General features: G+C 39.8%; 1 protein-coding gene across 2 annotated transcripts in view; it reads left to right on the top strand.

Annotated features, from left to right (window-relative positions):
- The window catches only part of ptprn2 (protein tyrosine phosphatase receptor type N2), a 771,544-nt gene that overhangs the window by 643,391 nt on the left and 102,825 nt on the right, over positions 1 to 25,328 (top strand). For both annotated transcript variants that reach the window (XM_052016228.1, XM_052016227.1), the window contains exon 13: positions 11,631 to 11,849. In XM_052016228.1, the coding sequence (XP_051872188.1) occupies positions 11,631 to 11,849 (219 nt within the window). The remainder of the gene's footprint in view (positions 1 to 11,630; positions 11,850 to 25,328) is intronic.

Here is a 25,328-nt window from a genome sequence, read left to right as displayed (position 1 = left end):
AAATGGAAAAATAAATATAGATCTCAGTAATATAAACCAATGACAACAACAAATTCCATTTAGTTCTCATAGAAACATCCTGAGGTGCTTCACAGGAGGACAATCAAATGAAGTAGTCAGCACCAGATAAGTGCAATTAACTCTGATGTCCTATAGCTTGGACACAGAGGTAGAAAAGCAGAAACCTTTGGGGAGGGAATTCCAGAGTTTAGGGTCAAGGCATCTGAAGGCACAACCGTGAGTAGAGAAGCAATTAAATTCTAAGATTCTGAAGAAGTCTATATGGAGGACCCCAGGTGTCTCAGAAGGAAATAGTATTGGAGCTAATTGCAGAGATGTGAAAGGGCAAGACCATAAAGAGGTTTGAAAGTAAGGATTAGAATTATAAAATTGAGATATTGCTTAATGGGAACCACTGCAAGTTAGCAAGAACAGGGACAATGGCTAAGGGGACTGGCTGGGTTAGAACATGTGCCGTAGAGGACAGGCAGATGTGCATTGGTCAAGTTTACAGTCAATAACAGCATAGATGTGAGTTTAAACAGCAAATGAGCTGAAGCAGGGCAGAGTTGGGGAAGAGCGAGAAATAACTCAATAGTGTCACCATTACAATATTGGTTTAGGGTTAGGTCCTGAGCTTGTTGGCAGCAGGGCACTTACCCCTGGTGTGTTTACTGTTCTTGTCTCCCAACTTCTTAGTTTTATTGGTAGCCCCCACTTTTATTTCGCTCTTCATTGCCCTTTGTCCAGTTCTACTGGATGTTATCCTCCCCATATATATCTGGATAAAAATCTGGATTCCCAGAGGAAGGAATAAGGTTAGGGTTAAAATTATCAGCGTTGTTTAGCGAACACAAACAGACCTACCTGTGTGTGTTTGATAATAATTGAAATGGGTTAAAGTTGCGGGGTGATAATCTGAAACACACTGTTGACAAAACTGTAAATATTTAAGTTGTAACTTCTAATTTTCCTTTAACACATTGGCTGTACAAATGCATTGCTTTGTCATTTTAAGAGGGGCATTTATCATCTGAAAAGTAAGGGAAGTGGGCAAAGTCATGCCCTGTGATTGTAGCAGTTATTTATAGGCGAATATAAAATAAAAACAGAAAATGCTGAAATGCTGGAAGTACTGAACAGGTCCCGCTGGTTAACATTAGCTCTGTCTCTCTCACCACTCATGCCGCCTGGCCCATTAAGCATTCCCAGTGTTTTCTGGGGTTTTGTTATTCATTCAAGGGATGTGTCTGAGCCAGCATTTAATTGCCCATCCCTAATTGCCCTTGAGAAGGTGGTAGTGAACTGCCTTTTTGAACTGCTGCGGCCCTTGAGGTGTGGGTATACCCACGATGCTTATTTCAGATCTCCAACATCTGCAGTTGCTTTTGGATTCCTCAGCTGTAACCTTGTGCCTTTGCTACTGTATTTAATCTTACCCGGTTCATTGTTGAAGCCGAGCTAAAAGCTTTCCACCCAACTCTTTCTCTGCCACTTGTGTAGTGTAGTCTAATTGTTGTCCCAAGGAGCACTCTTACCTGCTGTCTCTTTCATCTTTAAGTCTGCTGATGCCTCCTTATTCATGGTGCAAATGTTTTTTCAATGGCAAAGCATCAAACCCCCCGCCGGAGGAACTGGGCAGCTTCTGTATAGAGATCAAATATATGCACCATCTCTCTGTAGCTCTTCCAAGATGCTATTTAGTGGAGCAAAGTCTCCATTATTTCTGTCGATTATTTTTAAGAACTTCCATATTATCGAGTCAATGGGTTCTCAGTTTCCCTTTGCGAATGAAGTTTAATTTAACAAAAAAAAAGCATGAGAAAAGCCTTAAGAAAGTGGTACTGGAGGTACCCAGGTAGAATCCACTGTGGATCCCTCCTAGCCATTTATGGCCAAGGCCCACCACTGAACTCGGTGAAAGCATCATGTCTGCCAACCGATTGCCATTGGCACCTGTTTCTGACATCAATCCAATTTCTAGCCATGCTGCTTCCTTAAATGAAAGCAGGAAGGTTGGGGGTTGAAACTCTTCCTCGTGATGATAGCAAGGAACAGGCCAAAAGTATAACATTTTGATACTACTGACCTTAAGCATCCCAAAAACGTGTGTTAGCAGGTTACTTGGCCACTGTAAATTATCTCTTATTTGTAAATGAGGGGTAAAATCTAGGGAGTAGTTGATGGGAATGTGGAGAGAATATAATGGGATAGGGTAGGATTAGAGTCACAGAGTCATAGTGGTTGTACAGCAAAGAAACGAGCCCTTCAGCCCACCACATCTATGCCGTCCTTTTTGCCCATCTACACTAATCCTATTTGCCCGCATTAGGACCATCTCCTTCTATGCTTTGCCTAGTTAAGTGTTTGTCTCAGTGTCTCTTAAATGTAATAATTGCATCTGATTCCATCATCTCCCTAGGCAGCGCGTTCTAAACCAGCTCAGATTTTTTTTCTTATTAAATGTTATTACAGTATTTTGATATTACCTTTCCAATGGTTTAAATGTAAGTATTCCTTTTCCATTAAATAGTGGTTGGGCCAGTAGAAAGGGTTGTTACAGGTGAACAACCTCTTGTCCCCAAGGTCTGTCAAAAGAAACTTCATGCCGCTTTGCTCAGGGTGGATTAGGTTGCAAAAGGACGACAACTGTCTAGAGATGAAAAGGCAAATTGTCCACAACAGCACCGGGTTTAGCAAGGAATCCATTACGTGTGACTGACTGTTGTTGGCAATCCTGACACCACCAATTTGATTCCAAGGGGTTGCTCATGGACTTTTTTAATCAAGGCAACGACCTTTTAACCAAAGAGAGCATCACCATATGTGGCAAGAGTGTAAATATTAATACAGCAAATTAAATTAACTGTAGATTTGAACTATTGCAGCCAACATGCTTCCCTTCCTTCAATACCATTTTGCTTACTGCATTTATGCTCATAACATTCAGGCTTTTCTAAGACAGGAACAAGCACCAATGGTACACTTTGGGAAATGGATACTTTGTTCATTAGCCAACTTGTCTCCCCGTTCCTGTTGGGAAGAGTTCATTGATATATGATGAATATTGGCATAAATGATTTATCTGATAAAAGTGGTTTATATTTTTCCCAGATTTTCAGCACCTCCCTCCTTTCCTGAATTGATTTATTGTTTATCAGAAGACAGTCACAAAAATGTCTTCTACGTGTTGACAGCTATTGCATTTGACCATTATTCAAGAGGCAGACTGTTCAATAGTAAATAATAATACAGCTAAACCAGATCATTCCATGGCCATGAAGACACTTAGACTGTCATTCAATTGTCTGGTGTGATACAAGCACAGCTATCTTCTCTGTTCATCCAAAGCTGGCACGTTCAAGTTTCACTCCAAAGGCTTGACCATGATACTCCCTGCAGAGTATTGAGGGAGCTCTGCACCATCTTTCTGAAGAGATGTTCCCTATATCTTCAGAACTGAAGGTAAAAGATCCAGTAGAACTGCTTGGAACAGCTGGTCAATGTTTTCCCTCAACAAACATCTAAATACAGATGATCCTCAACCTGCATTGATGTTTACATGACTGTCCTATGAGCAGATTAGCTGCTGCGTGTCCTATGTGGCAACACTGCCTTCACTTCAAAGAAGTACCCCATGGCAAAGCATTTTATAACACCCTGGTATTGTGAAGGGCAATTAGATTACCTAGTATGGCACAAACCTGGTCAGGTCTAATCAGAGCTAAATTTTTACCTGGTGTCTCGCAACACAGTAACAGAACCTTCAGCCCACTGTCCATGAAGCATCCATTGTTATACTAATCCTAATTTAACCTATTTAATCTCCCCATATTCCTATCAACCCCATGGTTCATTTATTTACAATTTACAGTAACCAATTAACCTACTAACCTCCACATCTTTAGGATGTGGGAGAAACCAGAGTGCGTGGAGGAAACCTGCATGGTTACTGAGACAGTGTGCAAACTTCAACTGGACAGAGCCTGGGTCGCTGGAGCTGCGAGACAGCAGCTCTACTTCCTCTGCCGCTGCGCCCACCCCTTGTTGCCTTTCTTGTAAATCCTGAACTGCTTTAGAAAACAAGTCATTTTATGTTTGTTTTATTCTTCTTAACCCTTCAAGGAATTCTAGTAATATTTCAGTAGCCGCCTTTAACAATGCATTCAAATTTCCTGGGTCAGGGGTTTCCCCAGAGCAAGGTTCTTTCCACAAAATATTCCCCTTAAAAAAAAATGAATAAGTGAATGAAATGGTCAAATAGAGACACAAAAGATGGTCAAATAGTCAGACACTGGCTTTGATTATCCATCCTCATTCACAAGACAGCCACCAACTGCCATTCACTGGAATATGAAGTAAAAATAGAAAATGCTGGGAAAATTCATCAGTTCAGGCAGTATCTGTGGAAAGAGACGCAGAATTAAAGTTTCAGGGTAAGAACCCTTCATCAGGTGCTGCCTGACTTACTTGAATATATTTGACGGTATTTTTGACAGATGCAGGCAATTGTTTCAGTACTGTGCTGGCACAATATATTAGATAATAATTCTCACTCTGGTCTCCCAGTGAGTGAGCCTTGTCCTCCCAAGAGCATCTATCAGGGCTGTGCCCTGCTCTCAAATTTTCTGATTGTTGAACGGCTGCATTCTCAGGCACACCTGAAGCTCTGATGGGCTGAGACCTGGCGTCAGGTAATTTGCCCAGCTTTTCAGCCTTGGGAGCAAGAAGCGCCCGAAAACCCTCTTCAAATTTCAAATGTCCCTCAAGGTTGGCGCAGATAAAGACGTTGTTCCAATTCTTGCACATCAATCACTTCAAGGTGCAGCACTTTGCTTTTCCAAGTGTATAAAAGACCCTAGTGGAATAGAGTGGGGCAGCCATGGGTGAGGTGGGTATGGTATTTAAGGGTAGAATTTGCTGTTTGTGTTTAATGTGTTGTTTAACATTTATGAGGGTTTTTTAAATACCTTCATTAACACCTCCGCCAATATAATGGAGAGATGAATGTGTTAAATGTTCATTTGCTGTTAACACCAACTGTGATCTGCACCAGTTAATTTTTACATTTGATCGTATGGATTTATATCAGAAACCACAGCAGAATGGAAATCACCATCCACTGAGGCAGAAGACTGTAGTGGCTACCAAAGCTAAGCAATTACATCCACGATCATCAAAACACTCAGTGCCGGAAGGTGGATAAATTTGCTAAAATAAATATATGTAAGAGAAACAAGTGTGGAATTAGTGGCAAAGGTGATTATCTGAAAGCACAATTCCGAGCAGTGAGGCAGTTCCTGCTGGCTAGTTGGACCACGGATGCCTGGGGTGAATTTGCTTATCATCGGGGGAATGGGGATTTATTCACCCCTCTTTCCATCCACGGCTGGTTTCTGAAATATTATGACGATGGCTGCTAGAAAAAAAAATCTCAATCAATTGCGAACATCTATTGACGGCCGATCATATTAATCAAGCAAACCTCGTTCTGGTCACATCAGCCAAGACGCCAGCACTTGAGATCAATTGCACTCTAATACTGGCAGTGGATTAAGGACGGAATAATTACCTCGGGGTTCTCCGAGGGACGTTTTGACTTGGGTTTGGTAGAATTAAAGCTGTAGGCCATATTTGCGCCTCAGTTTAAATTGTACCTTCCTGGGGCCGCTATTCTTTCCGCAAGCGCCAAGACTGGTGCGTTGTGAAAGAGCTCATTTTGTCAGGTCTTCAGGACTGCCATCTCCAGCTGTCACAGGAAGAAACAATAGGGGAAACACAGAGGGAGGGGGATTGAATAGAAAGATAAACTGAAGAGCCCTCCCAAGATTTGTCATCTGCGCCTGACATGGTTTCTTCTTCACAACTACCTCCCCCCTTCCTTTCTTTCCCTTTCCTGTTTGCTGCAGCTGTTGCCTTATGCAAGCTCGCCTAACCCAACCAAAAGCTAATTAATATGCTTTGTAGTTCATATTCACCTTTCTATTCGGACCTCGGCTTTTCTGCCCATGGACTGAACCCACATCCCTTTGCTCACACAAGGGTTAATTTAGTTTGGGGCTCAAATTTTGTCACTCTCAGGCTGAACTCATGAATGGTGCCAAGGGAAAATTTTAAAAAAAACATTGTAGGGAACTCGCATGCAGCTAACACGGAAAAATTGAGCGGGGTACAAACAGAAGTCTCAAGCAGCTTTACAAATGAGTGACAAAATTGATATCCATTCGTATTCACACTCCTGTAAGGTTTATTAACAGAAAAGCTTCTTATCTAATTACTGTCAGCAACATGTGGAAGCATCACCATAGCAACCAGTGGATGTGACATGTGGTGTAGACAGGGGCTTTGGGGCTGGCTAATATAAGGAGGGGCTCAGACCACCACTTTGTGGTCAAAAACCCATCACCCTCTCACACAAGGCCAGTTCTGAGACTGAGAGGCCACAGAAGAGAATCTTGCGTTTCCCTTTTTTTTGCCTCCTCCTCCTCCACCTCCACCTCCTCCTCCTTCTTGTGAAGTTCAAACCACTGCAAGCACTCCAGCTGAATGAAGCAAGGCAGCTGCTGGCTTCATCCCTGTGAAAAATGAATGATGGACGGTTAATATCAGAAGCTGGAAGTGCAAGAAGCAAAAAGAAATGAAGCGTTCGGGTCAAATCTTTCCCCCTGGTTCTTTGCATTAAAAGGATAGCAGCTGAAAACCTTTGAAATTGAAAAATTATTAGCAATGAATTCAGGTATGTGATATTTGTTTCATATTATGATCAGATTGCCCCGGTTTTTGGTTATTTATCTCTGAGGATCCTGTGTTGGTGATTTTTTTTGACTAACTTGATGTTTTTTTTAAACAATTATTCCTCTTTCATGATCTTTCTTTTTACAAAGTGCCAATTCAGTAACAGTAACTTTCTTTGAACCGTAGAAGGTTTGAGTGAATTGTGTTTGCGTGCTTAGTAATAATAGGGCTCTTACTTCCATTAATTTTGCATCAGTCAGTTGGCACTGATGGGGGGTATTGGTGGGGGAACAAGGGTCGGGACTGCATTTCAAAAGAATCTTAAAAGTAGCCTCGAAACGTTGGCGCAATTGGGGATTTGTTTTGTTCGTTGAAGAACGGGTTAGCATCCAAAACATCGTAGATTTCTCCGTAATATTTTCTTTGTTCAGGTTTATAAGTTCATAATGTTGGAAAATAAAGCAAAGAGAAAAGCAGTAGGAATAGTGTCATTTTTCCACTTACAGATGATGTGAGCGTTGGTGTTAAGGTCACTGAAAGATCACTGTGTCTCTTCATATGAATAGGTCTGTGCCTTTCGCTATGACCTTTCTCAGTGATTTGAATAAGCCAGACCTCCAGAAATCCTTCTACCCTTTGTCTTTTTGATTTCTGTAATCCTTTATACCCTCACTCAAGAGAATAAATGTCTTTAAATCCCTTGTCTTGGCAGATTTTTTTCTGAAAAGGTAAAACTATTAAAACCGACCCCGTTCCGATTGATAAATTGATGCCTCATTGTTTGTTGGACAGAAAAGAATAAACTCACCCAAAATTAAAAGCAGAACACTGAGAGTGCTCTCTAGTATTGGTTTGCACCATGGTAACATCGAAAAGTTTTTTTTGAGAGACAGGACAGATAAGGAAGGTGTTCACAAGAAGGAAAAAAAGAAAATAAACTTTTCAGATTTTGGCATCACATGGCAGTATCTCAGCAACTGTCAATTAAATAGAAATTTATATTGAAGAAGATGGTTTAAATATTAACTGCTCCATCCTTTCGGCTACAATGAATGATAAATTTGCAAGTACAATTTTCAGTGATATAGCGGGACAATGGTGATCAGGGGCACAAAGCTTTATTTTTCTCCTGCAGTTTTAAATGACAATGCCTCATGTTTTAGTAATATCTTTTTGAAAGGATTTTGTAATGTCAAGTGTTAATACACGATTATTTCTGCTTGAGTGAATGCATTTAATATATTTTTCTTTTTTTAAAAAAACACAAAAGTTTAAATATTGATGGGGGGGAGATGATGATTGGTGTAAAAAAAAGCTTTTGGGACTTTCCTTTTGAATTATTTGCTTCGCCCTGAAATATAAAAAGAGCACTGCCTAGCACTTAATTTATTAAAACATATTGAGCTATGAAAAAATGGTTATGTGTATACATTTATATTTACCCTCTGCTTTACTCAAAAAATTGTAGAACTACGTATTTTGCTAAAGTGTATGAAAGGGCCCCAGAAAAGACATCATACATCTGCCCAGAAGTAAATGCAGAAACAGTTTCCCCCTAGGATGATAAAATAAGCCAAACTTGCAAAATTAAACCATTTAATTCTTGGCTTCTGGTGCTGCTGGTGATAAGTTGACTGCTTCCTTTCTTGCAAGGACATCCAGAATTATTTTTGCAACAATTTTTATGCCTTAAAAAAAAATCCGAGACTGTGTGCATGTTTGAGGGTTTAGCAACTGATTGAACATTAGACTTACAGTAATAAATGAATTGCTAACGGTTCCCTAATATCCCGAAGTAATCAAGCTTGTTGAGTACCTTTAGGAAGACGAAGAGGCCAGTCTGCCCCTTGAGTCTGTACCGCCACTCATTTAGACCATAACCAAACTGCACCTCCACTACATTTATCCGCCTTCCTCCCATGCCCTTTGATATCTCGACCCAGCACAAATCTGTGGCTCTCGGTCTTGAAAGCACCATTTCTCCCACCTTCCACAGCCTCTGGGACTGAGGATTCATGAATTTCATTGCCCTTTGTTGAAGAAGTTCTTCCAGATTTCCCTCCTAACAGGCCTTGCTCTCATTTTGAGATTATGTCCCACCTCATTCATGACCCTCCATGCCAAAGGAAGTGGTTTATGTACATCTACTCTATCAAATCCCTTTTAACATTTAAGTAACATTCAATCCTTGTCTCATTTTATAAATCCAGTTATTTAGGATTCTTTCTATACTGCAACACTGACTTCCTGCTTGAATATTTTATAATGAAATATATAATTTCACGGCAAATTTTTGTAATATGTTTCTACGAGAACCCTAAATTTGTTCTTTTAATTCTTTTATGTAAAGTTAAAAATTTATTGCATTTAAAATTCAGCTTCCAATTCCAGGGATGAAGATCTCTATTGCATCTTGACTACTATTAAATATAAAGCTAGTCAGCAAAATGCCATTTTAATATCTCCTCATATCCTCTTGTGCAGCTTATTTTGAAATTCAAGAAAAAAGCGTCAGACTTGGATTTGAATTTGAAAGGATGTACTAAAACGGACATGTCAGGTCAACAACTGATCTTTAAATACCACAGGCCTAGTCAAATTAATGTTTAAATCTTAACTTAGTGACTGTTCAACATCTAGCATGGAAAACCATCGCCTCGTAGAAGATAACAGCCCTGGGTTTTCTAGGAGATATTGTTCTGCAAATCACTAAGATGAATCCTCTTGAGTTTCAAACATAAATATTCACACGAGCCAATTCTTCCTAATATTTCCAAGTGCATTTTAAAAATATTACATTTCTCTTCTTCCTTTTTTGCAAAAACAAATGAAACCATGAAAAAATTTTGTCTGGAAATTCAGTTCAATCTATGTTAATCATAATGTTCCTTCAGGAGGTGAATTGGTTGTAAACAGGAATGTATGGTGCACTTCATCATTCATACAATGGTATTCAACTGATCTTAGTAGTGTGCACCATGCATAAAACATACTTAAACTCATACCATCAACATATGTGTGCATTATTACATAACAAAGAAGGGGGAAACACCTTTTTTCTGGCATGATTATATAGCTCTGGGAAGGTCAAATCATTTTTCTGATACAATTTCAAAATGTTGAAGTATAAAGTAATTGATTTGAGTTAGTAGATAAAACACTTAAGCATCTCCCTTCATCATTTCTTACATAGTGTACCAAAATTCTTCAATCACAGAACACGATTAACCATTCAGGTTGTGAAGAACTTTTCGTGTATCAGGTGTTTAAAAGAAAAGCAAGAGCATGTTATTAACTAAACAAACGTCCTCCACAAATTTCTGTGTGATGTTTATAAAGGGATTGCAACCCATTCCAGATCACACAGATATATTTATGTTGTTTCTCTTCTTCTAATTGCACTTAAAATTAAAGCATTTGGCATTTTCTTTCCCTTTGTATATCCTGTGTAAGAATAGCTAATTAAACTCCATGCTTGCTTGATGCAAAATCGTTTGAAACAGCCGCACAAAAAAAGGATTCTCTCCCCACCCACCACTCAAAACCCCTAACATTTTAAGCATTCAGCCTTATTGAGAGTCATGTGAAGGCTGCTCAAAGGGAAAGATTGACAGCGCTAATTCAGGGCTTTTATAGCTCACGTTTAGCTGTTTCAGATGAATGTAAGTCAGCCAAGCAAATCTATTAAAGGAACAAAATCTTTTGAAATTTCATGCATTTGCAAGCAGAAACTTTTTCTTCTTATTTTAATCATCGGTATTAGAGAATTAACAGGAGAGAAATTCTTCTCAGGTGGCAATACCAACCAGGCAGTATTGCAGAGACAAGCCCATCCTACACAGCACCTGATATTTAATTTCAATGACTTGGGACAGAATTAAATATTTGATTCTAGTCTGGTCTGATTTGCACCCACACTGAGGCAGACTCCTATCCTGAAATCTTTTCCAAGTTTAAAAAAATCTTTGAAGTAAAGAGTATAAAGTATGTTTAGGGTCATCTTTTAAGGGATAGCCCTGCTCTGGAGTGAGTGGCCACAAATAGAGAATTTTTTATATGTAACGACACCCGGGAACTAAGATTTCAAGGACAGATACATTTAAGGAGAAAAACAATTTTGCATGGCTTAGCATGGGGCTGCTGTCAATTCACCTCCTGGGGGTCACCACGCCTCACTATCCTTCTCTGCGGTGCATAGTCAAAGCAGGAAGATCTCGGAGCCTTTATTCAGCATGAGCTTCCCATTAACTTGTGCCTCAGTGGCAGCAGCAGCTAATCCCGTGGACTGAAGGCAAGAGGCTAATTAGGGACAAGCTCCGACTGTCGAGCCTACTGATAATTGCTCGGTGGCCTTTATGGTGAAAGGGACTGAAATGGACTGGGCTAGAACCAGCTCTCTATACATTGCTTACAAGCATAAATTAGAAGTTGGCCGCGTGAATGCGAGCAGAAAATTACTAGCAGAATAGTAGAGATAATGAATAGGTTGGCTAAGCTTTCAGGAGTTAAATTAAAAAATCCATTTGTAACCAAGTGAAAATGGGTACTAGAAAGAGTGCTAATTGTTCCCCATCTTGCAACAACTGTGCATGAGTTTAAATTAATTTCTGTTGGCAATTGCAAGCAAAATTTTTTGCATGCTTGTTTTCTTTTTGTTTTGCTTCTTTTTAAATTGTTATTAATATATCTAATGATTAATGCTGACAACGATGAATTGCTGTAGAGTCTCGCAGTAGAAAGGAATAAACCAGAAGATTGCAAAGGCCAATGCAATCTTTTACAGAACAAAAATCACACCCACTGATCTCTGGATTGTTCTGCAAATGAAACATTTTTTTTTAACCAACCTCTCTTTCTTTCCCCACTCACCCCCCCCCCCGCCCCCCGCACTACAGAAGAGCAAACTGCGTGCATCCCCCCACTGGGCCAATGAAGAGGACTCGACCAAATTTATTATCTTAACAATAATCTCCATCGTCTGCATCATTGGGGTTCTTGTTGCATCAGGGATCATCTACTGCCTTAGGCATCGCTCTCACCACAAACTGAAGGAGAAGCTGAGCGCACTGGGACATGATGCCACAGTCAGTTCAGATGCCACAAACGCCTACCAGGTAATAATTATCTTTATTTAGAGTCTGAACAGCCATTCCTGTTGCTTAACCCACCTTTAAATGGAAGAAATGACTGTTATTCCTTATCCATTGTACTTAAGGCCATCATTTTGTAATGGAACATAATTAACATTCTACTTTTGTCTGGCTCTTATTATTTTCAAACCAGCTCAGGATTGAAGGACGGGTTAGAGAAACAAGAGGTCAGGTTGCAGGGTTGGCTAATCCCTAACAATCCATAAGATTTACAGTGCACTGCCCCACTGCTATCAACAGTAAACCTGAGCCCCTATCCTCTTTTTAAAACTACACACAAAAAAAACAAATCTTACAAGTTAAAATATTAACATCCAAAAAGTGGAAAAATAAAAGTGAATGCTATTGTGGAAACTCTTCCATTAGTTGTGCTCAGGCTTAGATTATATTCGGGCCTAATTTTTGTTTTGATTGTTTAAGTGCAAGGATCAGAGCTATGACACTGGACTGAGGGGGAGAGCGAGACACACAGCAAGTCTCTGGTTTGCCCAGCTGTACAATAGGTGGCATTTTAAGGTTGCTTAGCCAAAGCACGTTACAAGGCAGGTCTTCACCACAGGTTTGTATGCGTTGCAGAATATTGAAATTTTGCTGAAAATCTTCCAGGGCACAAGGAGTCAAAATTATGTGTTGCCTGTGGTGGCATGGAGGTGCATCTGAAACACAGAAAGACTGCCATGTCTTCAAAGAGTAGCCAAGAATGTACAATTGATTAGTCAAGTTTTCCAAGTGTGCATTAGCACTTAGCATGTCCGAGTGTGTTTCATAGTGATGATAGGTAGAGGTTGGGGATGAAGGATGAAAAGCAGCTCCCACAGTAACCCCTCAGACTAAAAGATCCAAAACCAAAGAAATCAGTACCTAAAACAAAGAGTAACTGATCCCTCAGATAAGAGTTCACCCCTCCATTCTGCCCAATACACAGGGTGGGTGATAAGCAGAAGGCATCATTTTCAGTTTAGCGGAAGCTGCTCTAGTTAGAACTATGATACTCACCAACCTATTTTAAAATAATGAGTCCAATCATTTAAAAATAATTACATGTAGAATAAAACCCAAGACAAATATTGTAGTGTGGGTAAGTATATTGAAAATAATCAATCCAAAACAATGCTCCTTAAAAGCTATCGACAAACGTTATAAGATGTAATAGAACCAAGACAATACATTCTCAGCACTGAGATTCCCTGGTGGAATTTCAGTATTTAGCGGTAAAGATCTTTAGTGGTTTAAATTCTCTCGTCTTCCCATTCAAATCAATGAATGAGAACTAGTTATTTGGAATGGGGCTCAAAAGGAGCTGAAGGCCTCTAATATCAATGAAAATGAAAATATTTTAATGTCCATTAATCTTTTTATTTCCCATAATACCACAGATCACCAGGAATTTGAATGTAGTTATAAGCTGGTGTAGAGCAATTTATCATTCATATTGGAAATCACCACAGGCTGCCGACTGCATACATACAATGCTGCCTCTTCTTCTTACACAGGGGTACATACATCAGCTTTGTTTCTCAGGTATAGTCAATAGTAATAATACTTCTAAACATTACACCAAAATGAAAACCACGTATAGTTAGGTATGCCAACAATTGTTTCTCACTCAGGATTCGAGAGAAGCCCTGTGAGTATCTGATAATTTGACTTTAAAAAGACGAGTTCACATTAATAAGCTGACAATCATTCTGCACATCAGGTGTGAGAAAGCTCCAAGCTACAAATACAGCTGCAGTTTTTGTTAAACGACAGACTGAATTTGTAAGTGCAGTCACTCCCATTTATGGAGATCCCTGTGTGGGATCAATATACAGATTTAACTTCAGTACAAGTTGTTGAAGATTTGCATGAGTACTCGCTTCAAAAAAAACGCTACCATTAGCTGATACATTGAGAGGAAAGACTGAGGTACTAATGATATTGCAAGATTAGCTTGATTGGGTTAAAACTTGTATTTGCAATGTTGCTGAAAGAATTTAATGAAGACATTTTAAAATGTGGACCAGCTTTGGGTATCTGACTTCCACATCATTTAAATACATTCTACACATTCAAGCTCTGATTATTATAAGGAAAATTTTCCATTGTATAACAGTCCTCATTAATTGAATTGGTAATTAAACATTTGTTTCTCCATGCTGGATTTGTTTAAGTTTCTGTGTGCGACCTTACTGCCTTTTCTCCTGAGGGTCTGACAGTTAAATCCATATTGATTTTATAATGAGCTCAAGTTGAGTTAATAAGAAAGCAAATCTTATATTTATTGGGTAAATGACAGCTATAGGTGAACAGAAATGGTTGACTATGCTGTGGAAGGAGCTAAGGGGAGGCCTTTCGAAGGGTATTGGCAGAGGGAAGAGGAAATGCATGAGCTAGTAAGTGGAGTATCTTAGCGCCCATCACATCTATCTGTGCTCCCATTAGGTCATGATTATCAGTGCAATGACACACAAAGAACTGACGTTTAATGGCCTTCAACAATAAGTCAGCGACTTGAAACTGATGTATAACTGGATCAGATGAGCTAATAAGCTAATGAAAGTTGAGACTGTTTGTTCAAAACTGATGGCAAGCTGCATTGATAGCTTTGTGTTGGATGTGCACTGCTTCATATAGTTTTGAGCCACTCTGAGCAGAAAGCCGTTAATTTGGTCATGACTTTGACTATGTGAGCTGATCTCATAGGTAGAAGTAGTTAAGATGCTACAAGTGACTATGGTGCCTTCAACCTTGGCAAACGAAGCCTTGGTGGTCCTGAGTGATGTACTTCAACTGCTGGAATGGTAGACAGTGGGTGAGCGCAGGATTGATGTGACTGATGTGCGCTGTCCATGTTCACACATGATAAATGGCCTTGCAGGTGGGTAAGGCAAATCTTGACTGCCAAGGTTTGCCAAATCTGCCAATGTATAGTATGGTTGCCAATATCAGGGCAGCCAGAGCTGCTGGAACTGTACCTGCTAAGCATCAGCACCTTGAGAAGGTGGGTGGAAATTAGAACAAAAACCATTTAATGCCAAGTGGTTTTCTCTTCCAACAAAAGCCAAATGCCACAGATGCAGGAAGTCCGAAATTAAAAAAGAGCATATTTGTTTGTGATGCTCAACAAAGAGAACAGTTAATGTTTCTAGGCAGTGACTTTTCACCACTTTGTTGACTGATCGTTTCTTAGAACTTCCATGGTTTGACATTAAAGGGAGGGTTACTTGTTGAAATGATTAGAATACTAGTACCAAACATCATTTGATAAAGTAATTAATGATTACTGCTGGACTTGCGAAGCATAAAGGACCATCTCTGCTACTCTATGTAATTACCTCAGGCACAGCAAATACATTTTCAGAGGGGGACACGACTGAGTATTACTTTGATTTAGTTTGAGCACACTCATCATATCTCACCAGGAATGAGAAAACAATTAAGAACCTGAGGTGAACAGTCTCAGTGGGGAGTTCTGATCATGATTCAGTCAATAAATCCACTGCTCAGACTTTGAAGATTTCAGTCTCACAACCTGATTTGAACCAAGCAGCAGAACCTAATCTGGACAAAGAAAATGAATATTCAAGAGAGCAGTAGACCATGTCGTTTCTAGGCTGGTGATGGGAAAGGTCAACCAGGTTTCTTGATCTCAATATCTATTCAGCAACCTCTGCTGGGAAGATTGTGTTTGTGGACGGGATCAGGCTCGGCTGTCATACATTGCATGGTTGCATAGGCATTTGCTGTCCATCTCGGGCGAACACAATGGGCAGCATACAGGAGGACACCAAAACAGAAAGGGAACCGTAAAGCTCTGTGACTTTGTAACCACTGGAATAGATGGCACAAACAAAACAGGAGGGTTTTAAAAAGCAAAAAACATTGAGTATGTATTATAATGAAAGCATAATTGTGCACTCAGAATGTCACCCCTGAAATAAGGTAAGTTGGAAGGTCTGTAGTCTATAACTGACTGAGAAAGTAAATAGTTGTGTCTTAAGGCATTGCTTTTGATTTTCCAGAACTGGCCTACAAAATGATTTGTACTTCAACTCCATTTCTCTCACCTTCACAAAATTGGGCCTATGTGAAGTCAGAACCTCACACGATGCGAAGAGACACCATTTTTGTTTACTCCATGCAGTAAGGAAAGTTCAACGTCCTTTGTAATGTAAGAAATAGCAGTGGAAGTGGCTTCTTGAGGCAGCTCTGCCATTCAGTGCCTCAAGCCCACTTATGCATTCAATCCCCCTAACCTCTTGATTCCCTTTGTCAAATATCTGTCAGTCTCATCCTGGAAAATACATAGCCCTATTAGGTACAGATTTCCAAAGATTTGCAATCCTCTGTGTGTTTCAATGCTGTATGACTCTATATCACCTAAATGGCTGACCCCTTATCTTCTGACCATAATCCTAGTTCTAGATACTCCAGTATGAGTAAACAGCCTTTCACTATTTATCTACCAATCACTCTCCGAATCTTGTAAAACTCAGTTAGATTACTTTTTGGTCTCCTACACTCTAATGACTTTCGGCCGAACATACTCAGCCTATCCTCATACTTCTGTCATATCAGTAATCATTCTAGTGAATTTTTGCTTCACCGACAATAAGACAAGTATATCAGTCCCTGAGTATGGGGACTAAAACTGCACACAGTACTGCAGGTGTCACCTTACCAAAGCCCTGTGCAGTTGCGGCAAGATTTCTTCCTTTTGTATTCTCTTCCTCCTGAACTAAAAGGCAATTCACAATTTGGTCTCCTTTCTGCTTCCTTTACCCGTATGTTTACTTCCTGTGGTTTGTGAATTACCAAACTAAAATCTTTCTGTTTATAAATTACCAGTATTTCCAGTAAGTGAAAATCAAAATGTCACTCACTGCCCAGATAACCTTGTTTATACTTACTCTGTCAGAGACATCCCCCCTCCTCCACCCTCTCCCACCTTCCCTGCAGCTTAACGAGCTTCTTTTGTTTCCTTCCCAGTTCTGATGAAGGGTCTTCACCCTGAAACGTTAACCCTGTTTCTCTTCCCGCAGATGCAGCCTAACCTGCTGAGTATTTCCAATATTTTCTATTTTTATTTACTAGTATTTCACCATTTAAAAAATATTCTATTTTGCTATACTTTCTATCTCATATTTCTCTGCTTGTCAATTGAGGTATAAATAGCAGAACCAGTAGATATGCTCCTCTTTCTTTAACTAATGTGCATGTTAGCAGCATCAAACAAGGCTATTCTTCTCATTGTGTCTATCCTGGCACTCTATGCATCAATAGGGAGCTAATCTTGCTGTCTCCTCATCTACCCCAGAGCTATGTGTTTTCTCCTGAATACAAATATTTATCTGATTTTCCTCCACAAAAAAAATCCAATGATCTCTGTGGTGATCATCAACTGCAAAGGATTGCAGGTTCCCCACAATGTAAATACATTTGGAGGCACAAGAGACTGCAGTTGCTGGATTCTTGATCAAAACACTAACTTCTGGAGGAACTCAGTGGGTCGAGCAGCATCTGTGGGGGAAAGGTCAAGACCCTGCAGGGTCTCGACAGTAGGCATCGACAATCCCTTCCCCCACCCCCCGCACAGATGCTGCTTCACCCACTGAGTTCCTCCAACAGTTTGTTTTTTTTGCATTTAAATACATTTCCTCCATTTCTTTCCTCACTGTGCAATAATTTTTAATCAGAGGAAATAGCCTTTCTCAACCAAACCATCAAATTTCTTCCTAAATCCCATCAAAACCTATCCAATTCTTCTCTTAATTATAGTTTTCTAGTCTTGGTGAGTTTACTTGTATCCACTGGGTAATTCTGATAGCCTCTCTATAATGAACACAGGTATTTTAACAGTAGCCTAACCTATGTATCGTTTATAGGAATATTTCATTTATTCTGGCGGTACATGCCCTTATTTTTAACATACTGTTGTCCTGTTTTTATGTAGCTTTAGTCATCTGAATTTACCTTTTAGGAAATTAAATATTTGAAACCATACATTTCACTGTTCACCACATCTTTAGTTTCTTTCCATTAAAGATGTATGTCCATTCCTTCTGCTTATCCACAATAAATCCCATCTGCGTAAGTCTGCCCATCCTGCCAATCTATACCAATCCTCCCAAAGCCACCCATTGCAAAGATGTCCTGGGGATATTATTCATAACCTATTTCTAATGTAAGCAGCACCTATTTACTACATTTTGTTATTTCCTGGCCATCACTCAAGTCCGTTGAAAAGCAAAGATGCCAGATATCTGAAATAAGAACAGAAAATGCTGGAAACACTCAGCGGGTCAGACAGCGTCTCTGGAGAGACAAACAGAGTTAATGCTTCAGGTCGATGATTGTTCTTCTGAACCGTTCCAAACCAAACACCAGATGAATCCTTTTCACAGTTGCTTCCTGACCTGCTGTGTGTCTCCAGCATTTCAGTTTATAACTTAACTCTGGCTCCATTTTGCTTTATACCATTTGCCTGAAAATTTCTAACAAGCCTTTTTGATATACCTCATCAAATATCTTTTAACATATCTACAAACCACACCTATTATATTCCCATTATTCATCCAATTGATAGTGCAATGCAGTTTGCTTAAATTTGTTGTGATTTGTTCTTACCAAATTGTAGACTTCAGAACTGCAAGGAAACAGATAATTCATTGCTGAACTGTCCCTTTAGTATGGTGGTGACATAATGGTTAAATTATCAAACTAGTAAAATACCTGGATTAACAGTCCAGGGACCTGAGTCCAAATCCCGCCATGCTAACTGTGGAAATTAAGTTCAGTTTACAGGCCCTATGATGATGACTACAAAGAAACACCAAATTGTCATAAAAACCCAGCTGGTTTACTAATGTCTTTCAGGAGAGAAAATCAGCCATCCTTACGCAGTCTGGCCTATGTGTAACTTCAAACCCTCTTTAAACACTGTGGGCAGCACGGTAGTGTTGCAGTTAATGTAACACTATTACAGCGCCAGTGACCAGGGTTCAATTCCGGCCACTGTCTGTAAGGAGTTTGTACGTTCTCCCCGTGTCTGCGTGAGTTTCCCTCGGGTGCTCCAGTTTCCTCCCACATTCTAAAGACATACAGGTTAGGAGCTGTGGGCATGCTATGTTGGTGCCGGAAGAGTGGCGACACTTGCGGGCTGCCCCCAGCACATTCTCAGTAATGCAAAAAGATGTATTTCACTGTGTGTTTCGATGTACATGTGACTAATAAAATAATAACTAAATAAATATCTAAATAGACTACGCATAATATACCACAGAAATTTATGCAACGGATCCCAAAAAAATCTTCTCTGGTCAATAGTTTGCATCCTGTTGTTGCATCTCCCAAGAAGAAAAGTTGCATAAGACCATTAGATATAGGAGCAGAATTAGGCCATTTGGCCCATCGAATCTGCTCCGCTGTTCAATCATGGCTGATTATGATTTCGACCCCATTCTCCCACCTTCTCCCTGTAATCCTTAACCCCCTTACCAATCCAGAACCTGTCAGTCTCTGCCTTAAATACACTCGATAAATCCAAGAGAAGTTAGAAGGGAGATTTCAAGTAGATTTCCAAAGAGAGTCCAAGTAGCCTTGGTCAAAAAGGCTATGGTCATTTCATTCTGCTTATGGATACACTATCAAAATGAATTGAAGCTAGATATGTAGGTACTTGTATGACAGTTGAACATTGGATCTTTGCTACGTAAGGAATACTGACAGAAATAGTGTCCGACAGTGGACCATGTTTCACTTTGCATTTATTTGAGAGCTTTTGTGATATAATGTTATCAAATTTCTACTGATTCTTCCATACCATCCTGTTTCCACTTAGGTCGCAAAAAGATTACATGAATAAAGTTACGCTATATGAGTCATTAGTGGACTAACTTCTTGTTTAAACACTCTGTGATCCCACACTACTATTGGTTTTACTCTGGCAGAGCTGTTAATGTATTGTCATCTTGGTGTGTGATTGAGCTTCATACAGCCGAACTTTGTGGGGAGAGTAGAGAGGCAGTAATTAAAGCAAATGAGAAACATTTTCAATTAAGTAAGAGAGTTAGATTCATCAGCCCAGGCAACAAATTGGTAATTGGAATTGGCTTATTATTGTCACATGTACCAAGATACAGTGAAAAGTTTTTTTTTGTCTGCATGCCATCCGGACAGATCGTTCCATACATAAATACATCAAGGTAGTACAAAAGGTGGGAAAAAAAAGAATGCAGAATATAGTGTTACAGCTACAGAGGAAGTGCAATGCAAGCAGACAATTAAAGTGCAAGTGCCAAGACGAAGTAGATTGGGAGATCAAGAGTTCATCTTTATCATATAAGAGGTCCATTCAAGAGTCTTATAACAGCGGAACAGAAGCTGTTCTTGAGCCTGGTGGTATGTGTTCTCAAGCTTTTATATCTTCTGCCCAATGGAAGGGGGGAGATGAGAATGACCGAAGTGGGAGGGGTCCTTGGTTATGTTGGCTGCCTCCTGAGGCAGCAGGAAGTGCAGATAGAGTAAGTAGAGGGGAGGTTGGTTCTCGTGATGGACTGAGCTGTGTCCACAACTCTCTGCAATTTCTTGCAGTCTTGGGCAGAGCAGTTGCCATACCAAGCTGTGATACGTCCAGAATGAAATGCAAGACTTGGTGAAGTTGTCCACATCTGCCGTCCAGAACGGTGTTTTGGTTTGTTTTGGACTTCAGATCAGAAATGTCCATATTCCATATAGTCATAACAAGTGATGTACTTGTAAGTACTGAAGAAACATTTGATGATGAATCTATTCCTGACATTAACATGGAATCAACTACTGATTAAGAGTCACATGTAGAGGTTGTAACAGTAACAACTTCAGAGCCAAGTACACAAATGAGTCAACAGATGGATCTACAAGTACTGTGTACAACTGTGAAAAGAGTTTGCACATTTTGTTTCAGAGAAGGAAAGCAGTGTGGCTTGTTGGTATATCATTATGTAAAACATCATGTGATCAGACGGCATGCAGTAAATTCCTTGTTGTTGGAGTTAAAATGAATACCCTTGTTTGAAGCTCCTGTAACGATCATATTGTTAATGTAAGTAGGAGTTACCAGAACACCATCAGGTCTGGCTATTATAGTTTATAATTATTAATTATTGTTCATATGGAAGGTCTCCCCTGCTCCTCTTCAAAGTAGTGTCACAGGATCTTTTAAGTTTACCTGGGAGGTCAAACAAGGCCTCTTGTATGACAAACAGCATCTCCATCTATACAGAACCCTGTAAATACTGATTGAGGTGTCAGCTTAAATCATGCACTCAGGCTACTGGAGTGGGTTTTGAACTCACAATCTTCTGACCCACAGGCAGATGAAAAACTTAGGTTTGTGAAGGGAAACTCATATGCCCAACCTGATTGGATGTACTGAAGAGACAGTGAACAAAGTGGACAGGGAGCATCAATGGATGCGATTCATATGAAATTCCAGAAGGCATTGGATAAAATATTTCATAAGGGCTGTTACCTACAGTTAAAAGTTAAGGCATTGAAGGTAAGTTATTGGTCAAGCTAGGTATCAGCCTAGCAGCAGAAGCCAGAGAGTAAAGATGCACATGTACTAATTTGCAGGGTGTTGTCAGAGGGATTCACCATATTTATATGTGACTTAGATTCCTGATGACACAATGATACGCAGCACTAGAGTCATAACATCATACAGCACAAAAACAGGCCCTTTTTGCCCACCATGTCTATACCTCCAGCAGGTACCCATATACTACTCCCATTTACCAGCATTTCATCTGAAGAATCTGATGATTCAAATGCTTGTTCAGATACTTCTTAAATGTTTTGGGAGTACCTGCCTCAACCACCTTCTCAGAAGCAGGTTGCAGATTGCAACCACCCACGGGGTGAAAAAATTCTTCCTCAGATCCTCTCTAAACCTCTTACACCTCACCTTAACCCTATGACTTCTGGTATTAGACACATCTCCACTGAGGAAAATTTCTTACTATCTACTATGCATCTCATAATTTTGCACACCTCTATCAGATTCCTCCTCAGCCTCCTCTGTTCCAGGGGAAACAAACTCAGCCTTATCAAGTTTCTTCTTAACTGAAGGATTCCATCACAGACAACATCCTAGTGAATGTCCTTTGCACCCTCTCCAATGCAATCACATCCTTTCTGTGGTATGGTAACCAGAAATGCACATATTATTCCAACTGTGGCCTAACCAATGTTTTATAAAGTTGTACCAAGACCTCCCTGCACTTATATTCTATGCTAGTCTGGCTAATCCCCGGCTGCCCCTGGTTAATAAAGGCAAGCATCCCTTATGCCTTCTTCACCATATTATCAACCTGTGCTGCCACCTTCAGGGATCTCGTACTTGTACACCAAGGTCTCTCAATAATCCTTTGGGCCCTGCCATTCACGGTTTATGTCCTTCCCTTGTCAGACTTCCCAAAATACACGAGTTCACACTTAACAGGATTAAACCCCATTTACAATTGCGCTAACCAATTTACCAGCTGATCAATCTCATTCTGTAGCTCACTGCAATCAACCCCACCAATTTTCATTGTCATCTGCAAACTTACTAAACATACTTCCTGCATTCATGTCTGTCTTCAGAGTATTAGCAGTATAGATGGAAGAATTAAATTAAGAGACATATTAATGTTAAGCATGAGGACTTATACTTTAAGAACCTAAATAGGAGCATCATTGAGCCTGTTCCACCATTCATTAAGATTATGTTTGATATGATTGTTGACTTCAGTCCCATTTTGCTGCCTGTTCCCTGTAATCCTTGATTTCCAGTCCAAAAGTCTATTTATTTATCTCAGACCTGGATATACTTAATGACTCACCACTCATCATTCTTGAGTTGAGAATTCCAAAGATTCTCAACACTCTTGGAGAAGAAATTCTTCTTTCTCTCAGTCAAATGGATGCCCACCCCCAATCCTGATAGTATACATCAACTTTCATCTACCAGAGAAAACGTCCTCACAACATTATTCCTTCTGTGCCCGAACCAATGTTTTATAAAGTTGTACCAAGACCTCTCTGCACTTATATTCTACGCCCTGGCTAATGAAAGAAAGCCACACAGAGGGTAGCAAATATTTGGAATGAGTTGCCAGAGGAGGTAGTGGAGGCAGATGTTATCATAATGTTTAAAAAGCACTTGGACAGGTACTTGGATAGGAAAAAAGTAGAGGGATACGGGCCTAATGTGGGCAAATGGGATTAGCATAGATAGACACCACAGTGGGCATGGATCAAAGAGTTGAAAGGGCCCGCTTCAATACTGTTTCTATGATTCTATGATCTTCCATATCAAGCACTCTTAGAATTGTAGATGTTTGAATAAGATCACCTCTTATTCTTCAGGATAGAACAGAGTACTTGTCAAATGGTGAAAATGTAGAAGCACGGAGATTTAGCTTCAGCTTTATAAATGTCTGACCTAGACTGTGCCTGGAGTTGAAGTTTGGATCCCTCTGCTACAAATGGCAGTTCATGCTATGTTCGTTGTTCAATTTCAGATTGGTACATTTTTGTCAATCAAAGACATTCAGGGAGATGGGGAAAAGTATGGTTCATGGGGTGAGGTCACAGGTCAGTAATTATCTCATCAAACGGTGGGACAGGCTCAAGGAGCTAAAATATGAACAGAGGATGTAGAAAGCACTCAGCAGGTCAGGCAGCATCTATGAAATGTTTAATGTTTTCAATGTTTTAGGTCCTAGACCATTCTCCAGAACGAGGAAAGACAAGGCATACTAGATTTCCCCCACACTGCCAAACACCCATAGCTTTCATCACATTTTACCAAAATGCTTGGAATGGTTACACTCATCTTTGATGGATTGCTGTCTTCCTGGTATCCATTGGAAGGTAAAACCATCAGCGCTTCAAGTAATCAGTAGAGTGTCAGAAGTGAACAATGCATTTTATAATCTGAAACAAAATGCTGTCAATCATTCTTCCTGGCAGTATAAAAATGCCCAACATTGGCAATAGTTATTGCACTGAGTAAATCAAAGGTTCTCATTTGCTGGTTCCATTTGCTATACAGTGGTCAAATGGTTTTTGATATCTTACTGTCAAAATATCTTTGATGATGAAATATTGCATGCTTAAGAATGCATCCGGAGAATGTTTACAGTCAGCAAGGAATATTTTTGTGATATTATTTAATTAATAGGTTATATATCATAGAGATGATGTCAGTGTTATTACAAATCAAAATATTGCAGAAGCTAGAAATCCAAAATAAAACAGAAAGTGCTGGAAATCAGACAACATTCATGGAGAAAGAGAGGGAGTTAATGCTTCATGTTGAACTTTCATCAGAACTGGAAAATTTTGGAGATGAAACAAGTTTTAAGGTACAAAGAAAAGGGGAAGTGAGGAGAATCTAAAAGGTAATATCTACAGAAGGCAGGAGGAATTGAAAGACACAAGTTGTGGTGGAGCCAGCTGAAAGAGTGTGGCAGAAGGAATCAGTGAATAACAAACGGCAGCTAGCACTGAATTTAGCAATTTCAGATAATTAGTAACTCCAGTTTTAGCATTTTACATTCCCATCATACTCAGTTTTTTTTTCAGGTTATTTCAGACTTTATTTATCTTCTCCTCCTTGCACCTCCTCAAACCTTTTCTCTTTCACTCGATTTAACATCCCTTTTCATTCGACTTTATCACCCCTTCTTAAACTCAGTCTCTCCTGCCTTCCACCCTGTCACAGAGCTTCCTCTGTGTTCGCTCCTCACTTCCTCCTTTCTCTGCATTTTAAAACTTTTGCCAGCTCTGTAGAAAGGTCATTGAGACATTAAGTTTCTTTCCACTGTCGTTGTCCAACCTGCTGAGTATTTCCAGCAGTTTGTGTTTTATTCACTATTATTACACCGTCTTGCAACATCTGCTTAATGACAGACTGTAAAGTAAAAGCTGAACGCTACCCTCTTTTTACTTTCGTCTGGTGGGTGATTTGAACAGTATTTTTGCAATTGGTTGAGGGAGAATACAACCTTTGGTTCTGTTGGGTTGTTGTACCAAGTCGCAACATTGCAATCAAATTTTGTTAGAATAGCAAACTGCAACCTCAAAATCTGTCTGTTCTGTTGTCATGACATTGTTAACAAAATCCCTGAACTGTTCCAAGCAACTTAGAATGCTGGACAAACCTCGGCCAACAAACTCTGTCCTCTCTCAGAAACGTTGTCTCAGTATCCATCAAGTTGTCTTTGGTGAGCTTAGAAACATATGACACTCTGCTGCTCACCTTTGCATTGCAGAACATAAGAGCACAAGAAAATAGGAGCAGAAGTACGCCGCTCAGCTCCTTAAACCTGCCCTGCCAATATGATCATGGCTCATCTGCAAAAAGCCTCAATTTCTCCAATTTCTCTTCTGTGTCAGCTCGCCGTAGCCCTCAGTTCCCCAAGTTTTCAAAAA

The sequence above is a fragment of the Pristis pectinata genome, chromosome 5 (assembly GCF_009764475.1).
Source record: "Pristis pectinata isolate sPriPec2 chromosome 5, sPriPec2.1.pri, whole genome shotgun sequence".
NCBI lineage: Eukaryota > Metazoa > Chordata > Chondrichthyes > Rhinopristiformes > Pristidae > Pristis > Pristis pectinata.
The sequence above is the reverse complement of the archived record's forward strand: the minus strand, read 5'-3'. Positions and strand labels throughout refer to the sequence as shown.